We start from the raw sequence: 12,500 nt of genomic DNA, 5'->3' as shown, positions 1-12,500 counted from the left end.
CTGGACAAATGATTGTTGAAACCTTTTTTTTGGTTTTAACACTTTTTTTAAATGTTTTTTGAATGCATGTTACATTCAAATGTAAATAATTATGCTAGCTTTCTGCCCGCATTGTCTCATACTACAAAGAGCAGGGAGGGGAACTGTTAATTCATTTCACTGTCATAAGGCTGACTTCAACATGAAGCAACGGTCTGATCACCTTTGGAACATGTGTGTAGATTAGTTCATTGTTTATAATACAATATACTTTTTTTTAACGTATTTTTTAATCTAATGAATAAACAAAACAAGTTAAGAGAAGAAGTGTTGAATTTTTTAGTAGTGCTATAGTGTTTAACTTACGTGTCATCAAAACCAATGCGGAAATCGTAGACATCTTAGACATCTTGAAGAAGTGACGTTATCTGTAACATAAAGAAGAAAATGTCAAAGGGTGCGTCTTTTTTAAATCATCATTTTGTGTTTTTTCACAGCAGAAACAGAACAGAGATCAATTCACATTGTTCTAGCAATGGATATTACAAGCACAATCACATCTTATCCCACGGCGAGAGCTTGAGTGTCCTGTGATGTATTTGTATCGACTGTGGAGCATTGACCGCTCCGCACTGGTGACGTATTAGGCCTGTTTAAACAACGTTATCTCCCCTCCCAAGGGAACAGATAATCACGTTTAACTTTCTGGACGCCACTTCGACGGGCCCTGCACATAAAGTTGTTGTTTTCTGCTCATGTGGCGCATAAATAGAACGACACAAAGAGAGAGAGAAAAGCAAGACCAAGGGAAATAAAATACGACATGTGTGTTTGTGTGTGTGTGTGTGTGTGTGTGTGTGTGTGTGTGTGTGTGTGTGTGTGTGTGCATGTTTGTGTGTGCGTGTGTGTGTGTGTGTGTGTGTGTGTGTGTGTGTGTGTGTGTGTGTGTGTGTGTGTGTGTGTGTGTGTGTGTGTGTGTGTGTGTGCGTGTTTGTGTGTGTGTGCGTGCATGTCTGTGAATTAGCTCCCAGGCAAACAGGGCTACACAATTACACAAAGAAGAGAATAAATTGAATCTATTCTCAAAGGGCACTAAATAATAAAAGGTTTTACTTTAGTAATGCGCACAACCACACAGAGACAGACAGATGCTACAGGCCCTTAATAAGCATACAAAAAGCAATGCCGATATAAATCATGCCTAGTTATAATGACCACCTATGCTTAAACAAAGTACTTTTAAACAACTGTTTGCTAAAAAAAGCCAACCCAGCTGTCTAAAACCAAGCATCTCTGGTATCCCTTCATGTCTCTGTTAAGGCATTCACCTAATCTCAGTGGCTCACTGCATGGTTCCCTCCAGACCTCCATTGTCTTATTGTACTGAATCAGTACAATCTAAGGGGATTAGATGAAACAGCAGACACAAGGTGATATTCAATAGTGGGGACATGTCAGATAACCAGGTCTTTCAGGATTTTAGCTGGACGGCAAGTGTTGCACTTTCAACTAGCAGTGACCAACTGAAACTGGCATGCAGAAGCAAATGCATTTGCTACTACAAGCTACAACAATCAGAAGAATTCAAACTGCTGGGGCAGCAACAAAGAGTTTAGTTTAAATGTGTCTGTGCGTCCATTTGGCTGCCCAGACCAACGGCCTTATGGAAATCATGTCTAGTCAAACTAGCTTGTCAGCATTTTGAGTTATACCCCTGGACTTGTTCCGCAAAGGACCCAGTTTGAAAGAAATACTAAATGTGATGTTTTTTTTTTTTAAGTTGAAATGTTGTGAGAGGGCAAAACACACAATGGGCTTTCACTGTTCCCTGTTTAGCACCAAAGACATTGCGGTGTTGCACCCCTTTCTGCTGTGGGCTGTGACTTGTGTGAAAACCCCCACTACACCTCAGTAAGCACAGAGTGACCCACAGTCTAGGTGAAGAGAAAATCCATCGCCCTTCATTACCAGTTAGACGTAAATGTACAATATTAAGCCCAAAAAAAATTCTGCTTATAAAATTGTGTGCCTCTTTATATATTTTACAGGACATTTAAAGAAGCATTTTCTATTCTTAAACCTCGCCTAAACCACACCCCAAATCCTCACCCGACGACATGGGTCACATTTACCCAAAACCCATGTGTTACATGTTACATATATTTGGTTTGGCCACCAAATATATGTGAATGATGTGCGCTCCACTCAAACCGAGAGCGAAGGCTGTCGCTGGGCAGTGGGAAAACGTGCTGATAAAACATGCTCTCAACATGATTGTCAAATAAACATGGGGGGCGAAAGAAGCGGGAGACAAAGTCCTGGATCAGCGCGGACATTGTTTGAAGTATCTCAGCTGTACGGTTCAAGTCAAAGAAGGCTTACAATGCGAGACACGGAGAGACACAGAGCGAAAGGGGGACGGAATGTGAGAGAGAGAGTGAGAGGAAGAACATAAAACGAGTGTGCCAGGTATGTTAACACTCATGTTATGCATGTGTATGTAACTTTGACCTGCTCGTTTTTCCCAGCCTCTCAAACACACACACACACACACACACACAGACACACACACACACACACACACACACACACACACACACACACACACACACACACACACACACACACACACAGACACACACACACACACACACAAACAAACATAAACAACACACCAGGGGAAGGAATCTCCCCAGGTGCCTCTCCAAGGCAACCAGAGAGGGAGGCAAGGAAATGTGGTGTGATCCAGCCAACGCTTGATGACTTATCTAACTTCAAGAGACTGAGAACAGAGGAAAGCAGATAGGGGAGGAAATGGTGAAAGAACGGGAGAGAGGGTGAGAGGAGGTGAGTCGGAGAGGGGAGGAAAGAGGACACGAGGGGAGGGGAGAGGAGAGAGGAGAGGAAAGGAGGGGGGAGAGGACAGAAGAAGGGAGAGGTGATAGGAGAAGAAAATGGGGAAGGAGCAAATCCAAAAATCAACAAGAACAGCAGAGAGATGACCTCTGGTTTATAACGGAGACTCATATTCTAAAGCTAATGTTAGTTTAGGGTTGAGCCGGGCTTGGTGAATACACAAGTGTATTGCATTCATGGTTGTTATGGAGGAAATGCCAAGAGAGAGGGTGTGAAGGTCCATAAGCAAATCACTTCTAATGAGCATTGCTTTGATCAGCATCAAAGCTACAGCTACAGCTAGGTATAGGATAATGTATTTCACTGAATGCCTTTTTTTCCCACAGAGTTCTTAATATTTATCTCTACCTTTTATAAAACGCTGGAAGAGCCATTTTAATAAACCTGTTATCGTAGTGTTGCAGAATGCCCCCTGAAAGCCCACCCAGCACATAAACACATCCACAACAGAGAGGAATCTGATGTGAATGTAAAACAGGACTCCTTTCTTGTGGAGGAGAGTTCTGCGGACCCGCTGGCAGACGTTCTCCCTGGTCGTGGGACGTTGCAGCACTACAGATTCCCTGCTGATGCTACTGCCACTTTTCCCCTTACTCTTTGTTTGGGACATAAAGACAGCACTGTTTTGGCCTTTGACATCACTAAACGTCCTCGTCTGTGGTCTGCCTTCGTCCCTCTCCGCCCTCCCTGAAGTACAGAGCAAGGCTTCGTTGCTTAATGTCATTTTGTTCTCTTTAAGTCGTTGTCTCTGTGGCCATCTGGTCTTACTGCATTCTTTGCATCTTTCTGTTTCGAATTCCGCATTTCCTTAACAGTTGAGGTTCCAGCAGTAAGAAGACTGGCTTGAGCAAGAAAGTTTGGTTCATTATGGTGTGTTAACTATGGTTGATTGTCATGTTTGTGGGTATGCTGATCAGAGACACATTGCACTGGGCTTGGTCAGTCATGTGACCAAATAGATCTCTGATCGTCTCCGAAAACTACTTTCAGTGCACAGCATGCAACATGTGAAAAAGGAGGAAGTATTCACCAATCATCGGGGGGCTGACTCATGATATGACAATGATGGTCGTAGCCTAGCTTATTAGCACAATGCAGGCTAGGCTAAAGACTAAGTGCATGTGGTCGCCATTGGAGAATTAAAACGAGGATGAATGCCCTAGTTGGAAATGTGTTTCCTTTCAGCCGTCAATGAGTCAGGTTCAATACCTGATATCGCCCCTCCATTGTCCCTCGAATGCCAGTTCAAGTGAACAAACATTCTGTTGCAAGCTGGTGTTCACGTGCGCACGCAGAAACACACACACTCACACATCAATTACATTCCAATCCTAGTGTGTACATGTGTTTGAGCATGTGTAACTTCAACCTTCCCGGGAATCTTTCAAACACAAATGCACACACACACACACACACACACACACACACACACACACACACACACACACACACACACACACACACACACACACACACACACACACACACACACACACACACACACACACACACACACACACACACACACACACACACACACACACACCAACACACGGCCCCACATAGATTCATTGAATAAATTGTTTGTGTGCGTATTTATGTTTGTGTATGTGTAACTGTAACCTGTTGAGGCAATCGCTAAAACAGACACGCACATGCACACACGCGTATTCATATCTGTGTATTGTAGAAGGAGTAGTATGTGGCATGGCGTTCCTATTGCTACAAAGGCAGCTGTCCTATCATTATTCCCAAATTAGCAGCAGTAAATTCCTGTGTCCGACAGGAACACTAGGCCAGACTTCCTTTATGGCCACACACACAAACACAAGCACAACCTCACAAACACACACCCAGGCGCGATAAAGATTGAAGACTAAACATTCAATCTCAATTGGACAAAACTGACGACATTTTATATTTTATCTCACTTGAAAATGTGTTTTCACGTTGACATCCGTTGACCCTCTTTCTGGTGGAATACCCTTAACCCTTCATCATAACTTCAAAGAACATTCAGCTACAAAAAGCTAATTGTGGAAAAATGAAATGATGAATGGGTGAGAGGGAGAAGTGGGGCACAGAATAAGTCCAAAGAGGGAGATGAAACAGGGAGAGAGGGAGCTTGAGGACAGAGAGAGAGAGGAAGGAGAGCCATGAAGAGAGTTAAATGGCATGGGATAAGACAGGATGGAGAGAGGGAGAGAAGGAGAGAGAGAGCAAGGGAGAGAGGAAGGTAGGGAGGGAAGGAGAGAGAGAGCAAGAGAGAGCGGGATCGGAACATACTAGAGATATGAGTCACACATGGTTACCACATGGTTAGCAACAGGACTTCTCTTTTTATTGAAGGAAAAATACTATATATAGGAAGTATGTGTACTCTGTGTGTATTTACTTCATATTAAATTAAACAACTTAGCTTAACTTTTGAGGACTTCTTTGCTTTGCTTTGCTATGTAGTTGGGCAGACATGTATATAGAAGCAATATACACACACCCACACGGCTTGTCATAATGGCCATTCACTGTTCAAATGGCATGAATAGTACACATTGAAATAAGTGCATCCATTACGTCAAATGGGCTGGTTGCAGTATCCACATTAACCTTCATCTCTTCCTCAAACCCAATATGCCATCCGGATTATGTGTATGTTATTATAGGTCAACTGGTGGGCGATTTAACGTAGATCACATTAGTAGAGGCAAGACCGTCTGCAATCTGCTTTGAGGACATGTGAGGACAAATGAAGGCCTCGAGGGCTCTGGTGAAAGCTATCAATAATGTGCTGAAGATAGCCTCTAAGTGTGTGTGTGCGTGTGTGTGTATGTGTGTGTGTGTGTGTGTGTATGCATGTGTGTGCGTGTGTGGGTGTGTTTGTGTTTACTTCAGTCTAGCTGTAATGTGTTTTCTAGCATCCCTGATCTTTCCATCTTTACAATTAACACTTAAAAGGGTAAAGGTTCCAAACTTCCATGTTGTATATCAACGTAACAAAATGAACTACTGTATGACGGAAAACGCATACACGAAGAAGAAGAAGACAACATATCCGTAGGCCGATAACATCTAATTTCCGAACGAATTTGTTTTAATAAGGACTATTTTATTATTATCGGATTCAAGTAAGTAGGCTAAAGGCATACGAGTCATAACACTACCACTATATCGCAGTTGTCCTAATCACATCACCTAATCCGTTGTTCTTTTTGCACTATAACACAACCATTCGAATGTGTAGGCTACAACTACAGCGACACTAGTTGAACACAACCTGATCCAAGGGAAGAATGCAACCTTTACGCTGTCCTGAGTGCATTAGACTAAATCAACAACAGAGTCAAGGCTTTGTCAACTAAAAGAAAAGAAAATAAAAGACAGAGGAGAGCTGCGATAGACAGAAAAGGGCAACTTTGTCTGATAACATCTACAATTTAAATTTATAAATCAGCCGCTGTATATATTTTCAATACAACAACAGCATTGTCCCCCTGACAACAACTTATGCAACCTAAAAACAAAGCACAATAACACGTGTGTGTGTGTGTGTGTGTGTGTGTGTGTGTGTGTGTGTGTGTGTGTGTGTGTGTGTGTGTGTGTGTGTGTGTGTGTGTGTGTGTGTGTGTGTGTGTGTGTGTGTGTGTGTGTGTGTGTGCGTGTGTATGCGCGCGTACGTGTTCGGTGCACGCGTGACAAATTGGTCCATCCACGCGAAAAACGACATGTGTGACGACAGTAGTCTTCTATTTTAAACCTAACCTATCCAACATAACACGTCTTAATATACGAACAGTTAAATCAACTATTGTGTCCGGACTGTCACTCTGTGGCATCCTGCCACGCAACTTTCCGTGGAGACCACACAGCTAAAATAAACGCGCGCATGATGAAAGACCTCACTCGCAAAACGTCCACGAATCACGTCGCACGGCAACAAATCGTACACACGCGAGCTGACACTAACAAGACGGCCTTACGTTAACGTTACTATAAACAATAGGTGTGTAAACATGGCGCGTAAAAGACAACGCGCATTATCATCACGCCCTCCGGCACGCGGACGCCGTCGCCGCGTCCCGTGGAGTCGATCCTAAACTAATCGTATCCATTGTTCAAATATAGGCAACGGCAAGCATAAAACATGCGATTAAGTCCGCACAAAAATAAAACTAAACTTTGAATAATAAAGTTTGATAACGGCTGTGTCCATTAATAGGGGGGGAAAAGACCACGGTCTAGGATAACCGGTGTGTTCTAGTTTATTTGAACGCATATTCTCAACGTTTTTTCCCCATCTTTTTTGGGAGGGGGTTGATACAAAATTATACCGTTAAATACAAGAACGCATCACCCAGAACATGGAATAACTCACCAACAAACTCAGCTTTATTTCTCGAAACTCACCTCGGATGCTTAGTATCCGCGATCCAGTAAACTTTGGAGCAAATTGGGAAATCTCTAGCGTGTTTCAACACACACCAACTGACTAGTAGGACAAGAAAATAGGCCTACTCCCTCTCGGCGTCTCGGTGAAGAGGATATGCCAACACCCTTTTACCGTGACGCTCAACAGGTTAGTCTCGTTTCTGAAAGGGGGCGAGCTTTAAACAATCGGCTGGCAGTGGTTATTGTAAAATTCTGATTTGGAGTCGGCCTATTTTAGCGAGGAGCGGCTCAAATGTTATGTTCTATGTGTTCATAAACTGATCCCAGGTCAGACTCACGATCTGCGGCGACGAGGATGCAGGAAGAAGTATAGTTTTTACTCGAAAGCAGCAACTGTTTATAGTAGAGGTTTCGGGTTGTTTACGAAACGTCTATATAAGTGACCCACTGATAAACAGGAAATAATGGTATGCCTATTATGGAAGACCTCGGTGTAACACGATCAAATATAATAACATCTTTTCTCTCTGCGAAACAGTGTTCAACGGGCTATTCAAGCACTATGAACCTGGCCAGATGTGTAGGCCTACATGTAGGCCTACATACAAGCAACATTTTAAAGAACAACATTTTGATTAAATGGGCAGAAAAAAACAACATAGACCGTATTGTCTATGTTTACAGTATTGTCTAACTATCCTGGTAATAACACAACTATTTATGCATGGTTTAAAATTGTAACATTTATTTGGGGTTTTATATGCACACAAAGTCAGACTCTAAACTAAGGGATTCTGTTTTCTGGGCAGATGAAAGTTATGATTAATAATAACGGTTTAGGCTAGCAGAACTCGCATGATTATTATGATTAACACAGGCTACTTCATGGGTTGATAATACTAAGAATAATCTTAAATATAGCTTGAGAACATATAAAATAGCCAAATATGTATTGAATCATTTGAACCTTGCCTGCGATGCAACAGATGAATGTACCAGTATAATACATTATAACAATTTTAATCTTTGCCAGTGTTGAACATGTGATGAAAGGGAAACCGTTTTTTAAGCACTTAAAGGCACAAGGTAAGCTTTATTTAGCCTGTTTACACCACCGTGTCCCTGACTGCTATGGCATATGGCAAGACAAATCTAGCAACACCCTGCAGGCACTTATTAGTTCTGTTTAAACATTTTACAACAAATTAATCCCTCCTCATACCAGCAATAAAACCTTTGTGTGTTTAATTTCACACCTCGAACCAGTGTGTCGAACCAGCCGAGCCCAGCTGCTATCAGATTTCACTGCTATCTTCCTCCGGTTTTCTGTAGAGGAACAAGGGTTGGGTTAATAATTAGGCCTACGTAGCATTGTATTTCTTTGAAAAAGAGACAGAGAGAAAGTCACATCTGCAAAGAGGCAAAAGGAGGAGACAAAAACTGTATGAGGTGGAAAGAGAGTTAGGGGGAGGGGAGAAAAAGAAATAATAATAGAATAGAATAATATAAATAATGGCAACAGCTTATTGCATTTGGCTGCCAGGTTCAGTTTTATACGTGTATAAGTGTTTGAAATAAGACTCATTTAATGTTCCAATAACAAATATGCCACAAAGGTTGTAGATCAGATGATTTAAATTGTCATAATTTATAATAAAAAAATTCATACTTGTTTCTTCCGGTGCATCTGTTATCTGTTAAAGGAATAATAATTTCAAAAAAAGTTATGCACAATATTCAACAGAGTCCTGAAACCTTTTGATTATCAGTATAACTTTGAAAACATGTCATTCACCAATACGTAGAAATCAACTGCGGACCTGATAGAGACATAACAGTAACCCCAAGTAACAAACTTCCAAAATGTATTCATAGTTGCACTACTCACACATGAGAACACAGATGCCTCCCATAAACAACATGCTGGCGAAGATGAGCCCTGCAATCCGTAGCTTCCCATAGTCTGAGGGCATGGAAGAGATGGACGGTCAAGGCACAGGTGTTATTCTCCCCAAAGCATGCCACACACAAACCCTTTTGAAACACTGGGACGCTGTACTTACTGTAACTGAAAGGATCTTCGCACAGAGGCATGAAGCCGGGGTTCGAAGAAATAACGCAAGAGAGAGAGGGACACAAGAGTTAGAGACAGAACTACCATTATGGAACAATGACAGAAAATGGCCTCACATTTCTGAATCTATCCAATTTCTGAACTATACAATCGTTTGAGGTTCAGTGTCATATTGATGGGGTGTCTTATTGGGAAAGAGAAATGGCCATATCCTCAGGTCACGGTGAGCCCAGAAAGACAGGGATTTCTGGCCCAAGGGGAGCCTACTTACTTGCTTCTGTTTCCACGAAAAGGGAAAACAATGCTGTGGGAAGTGGAAATAAAGAATGCTTGTGTGACACATTTTAACACGCTACTGTGGTTCACTCTCTTCATTTCAAATCGGTGTATTTCATCCATGCACATTCTTTTTGCTTTTTGCAATTCATCATCATCATAACAGCTAAAATAGTATTATAAACAAATACATTTTCTAACTATTTGTTTATTTATTTATTTATTTATTTATTTATTTAGTAGGATATGGATTCTGATAATGTCAATGCTATACTTTAAAGTGCAGTACTATGATTTGTAAATTAGTGTTTTTTTGGGATGTATCAAGTCTGAAGCCACAATGAATAATTTCTATGTAGGCACTCTTTTACCTGCCATGAACATCAAAACAGTGAGTTGTCCCATCTTGAGCACAGAGACACTATAAAGAGGGGAGACAAATTTGAAATGGAGTCTAAAAAAGTAGGAGCAAAGAGAAGCAGTAATATAATAAGGCACGGGAGAAAAGAGGTGGGGAATTTATAATGTGGATACCCTAGCATAGTTTATTATCTGATATACTTCATGTATATGCCATCCAAAAATATGAAAATCCTTGACGTTACACATCGGGTTAGAAAACAAATTTTTACTTGAATCCCTGGGCTAAAGTAATCGTATTTCACCTAATACCCATAGTTTTGAATCCCACTTATTCGCAAGCTGGCTATCTCCAAATCCCAGACAAAGCGTTGAACCTTGATAAGCCTCGGCCGCCAACAAAAGGCCTATTATGGTACACTCACGCCTCTCCGTGTCTTTGGTCTCTTCTCCTTTTCTCTGACCCCTTGTTTACATCTCTCCCTGTCTCACCCTGCTCCCTCCCCCCCACCCCCTTTTCAGTCCTCTCCTGGGGTGCTTCTCCATTAGTGCATTACTCTAGTCTAGGCCCCCTCTGCCGTGCACACTAGCATTTTCCGAGCTGAGCCGTGGCGTGCCGCGCTGATTTGTGTTTCTGCTGCAGTTTTAAAGCACTAAGCTGTGCCGAACCTCAGCCGATTGGACCATCTCTCACAGTGTCCGCTTGAAGGACACCCAGAGTCTTGTCAGCCGAGGTGCATTTTGGGTGTTTTAGAGAATTTCACATGGAACAGGGCCTGAAGGTTTTCCTAAGACTCTTTATGGTGCTATTTACCTTATGATGATAACGTTCACTCTCTATCTGACGTTAGAGATCCACTGGGTCACCGAAGGTGAGTTAGAGGACAACTAGATACACATTCATAACTTTGTAATGGGCAGTACTCTGGCTCGACTTTGAATTGCAAAGAAGTCTCTGTGACTGCAGCCTCACCTCACAACCTTTTTAAAATAAAACGAATAAAAAATCACACGTCGTTAAACGAAAAAGTTAAACTAATCGCTAGAAGTCAAGTGTTTATGGATTTAATTGAAACCCAAACAAGATAATAATGGAGAATAGAAAAGAGGAATTCATCATGTTTGCAAAGCTTACAAATGACCTTGTTAGGAGTAGCTGAAGGGCATTGTAGGTCGAGCTCTGAAGGTCGGAGGTGGGAAACACCTTTGGCTCAAACCTTCAAAAGCCATATTATTATAAAAGCCAGAATATTTCGATGTACATGTCACATAGGAATATCTATTATAGTTTTCCCACAAATGTCGAAAATCCTAAAGCTTAAAACTGAATGCAATTTTGCAGAATTAAATTCACATGATAATTTTTCCATTAAGTTAATCGCTAAATAAATACAAACATATTTCACACCCAGTTCAATGGTGCTGCCCTCACACCTGCTGAACAATGCTCTATTTGGTGTTTGGCCTGGGTCAAATTTCCCCCTTCTTTGTCCTTGGATGCTGATGTCCTTGAACAACCAAGGATAATTTGAGACCTGTTTTTTGGATCACTCACACAGAGCAGCATAAAACCTGCGATTTTTTAGCACAATTGGACATATCAGTTGTATAGGCCCCTGTGGACGTCCTTATTTCCCAAAAATATCGAAATAAATGATTGTGTAATTCGTCGCTTTGACCAGTATTATCGTATTATCGTAGTATTTAGTATTTTGATCGATTTGATTGATTTAAACATATGCATACTCAATTAACATTTCCACCAGATTCCGTTCACAGGCAAGGGCCTGACACTAACAAAGCAAGTAACACGATGGTCTATGAGTTTCTTCTATTCAATAAGAGTCCCTAATCTCCTCCTAGTTGTACTCACCTGAGTGTGTTCCTATCAACGCGAGAGAGAAAAAGGTCAAGGGAAAAGTGACTTATTATAACTCTTCTTTTTCCCTTATACCTGTACTCACTTCCTACTCCTCCTCTTTGTTTATGCTTTAAACAACTCGTAATGTGTGTGTGTGTGTGTGTGTGTGTGTGTGTGTGTGTGTGTGTGTGTGTGTGTGTGTGTGTGTGTGTGTGTGTGTGTGTGTGCGTGTGTGCGTGTGTGTGTGCGTGTGTGTGTGTGTGTGTGTGTGTGTGTGTGTGTGTGTGTGTGTGTGTGTGTGTGTGTGTGTGTGCACTATCAAAGTCAAAGTGTAGAAAGTAGTGGTAGAGGCTTGACATGATGTAGGGGCTGAAGCATCATGTTGGGTTAGTATGTGTGTGTGTGTGTGTGTGTGTGTGTGTGTGTGTGTGTGTGTGTGTGTGTGTGTTTGTGTGTGTGTCTAAGCTGTGCATTCATGTGTGTGTCTGTAGGAGAGCCATAGGCCATGTTATTCCACAAACAGTAAAGTATTGTTTGTGGAATACACACAGACATTAGACAGTGTGTGGGGCCGTGTGTGTTTGTATGTGCGTGCATGTGTGTGTGTGTGTGTGTGTGCGTGTGTGTGTTTGTTTGTGAGCTCGGTTA

At 41.8% G+C, this 12,500-nt stretch overlaps 1 protein-coding gene and 1 long non-coding RNA gene across 4 annotated transcripts in view; both read right to left on the bottom strand.

Annotated features, from left to right (window-relative positions):
* Positions 1-7,454, bottom strand: part of LOC132467102 (phospholemman-like) — a 10,829-nt gene extending 3,375 nt beyond the window's left edge. Inside the window, exons 1-2 of one of the 3 annotated variants that reach the window (XM_060064186.1) lie at positions 7,300-7,454; positions 346-407 (exon numbers count right to left, since the gene is read on the bottom strand). In XM_060064186.1, coding sequence (XP_059920169.1) covers positions 346-388 — 43 coding nt within the window. In that variant the 5' untranslated portion in view covers positions 389-407; positions 7,300-7,454. Of the gene's footprint in view, positions 1-345; positions 408-525; positions 577-7,267 lie in introns of those variants that run through there. The other 2 variants (XM_060064188.1, XM_060064189.1) reach the window with 2 other exon arrangements.
* A 555-nt stretch (positions 7,455-8,009) lies between these two features.
* On the bottom strand, positions 8,010-11,879 carry LOC132467103 (uncharacterized). Its single transcript, XR_009527950.1, has 7 exons — positions 11,865-11,879; positions 10,003-10,085; positions 9,627-9,659; positions 9,345-9,359; positions 9,170-9,244; positions 8,951-8,975; positions 8,010-8,607 (listed from the first exon to the last, which is right to left on the bottom strand). It is a non-coding gene; the product is annotated as an uncharacterized LOC132467103 (long non-coding RNA).
* Positions 11,880-12,500: the final 621 nt, after the last annotated feature.

This window comes from Gadus macrocephalus, chromosome 11 (genome assembly GCF_031168955.1).
Source record: "Gadus macrocephalus chromosome 11, ASM3116895v1".
Lineage (NCBI taxonomy): Eukaryota > Metazoa > Chordata > Actinopteri > Gadiformes > Gadidae > Gadus > Gadus macrocephalus.
The sequence above is the reverse complement of the archived record's forward strand: the minus strand, read 5'-3'. Positions and strand labels throughout refer to the sequence as shown.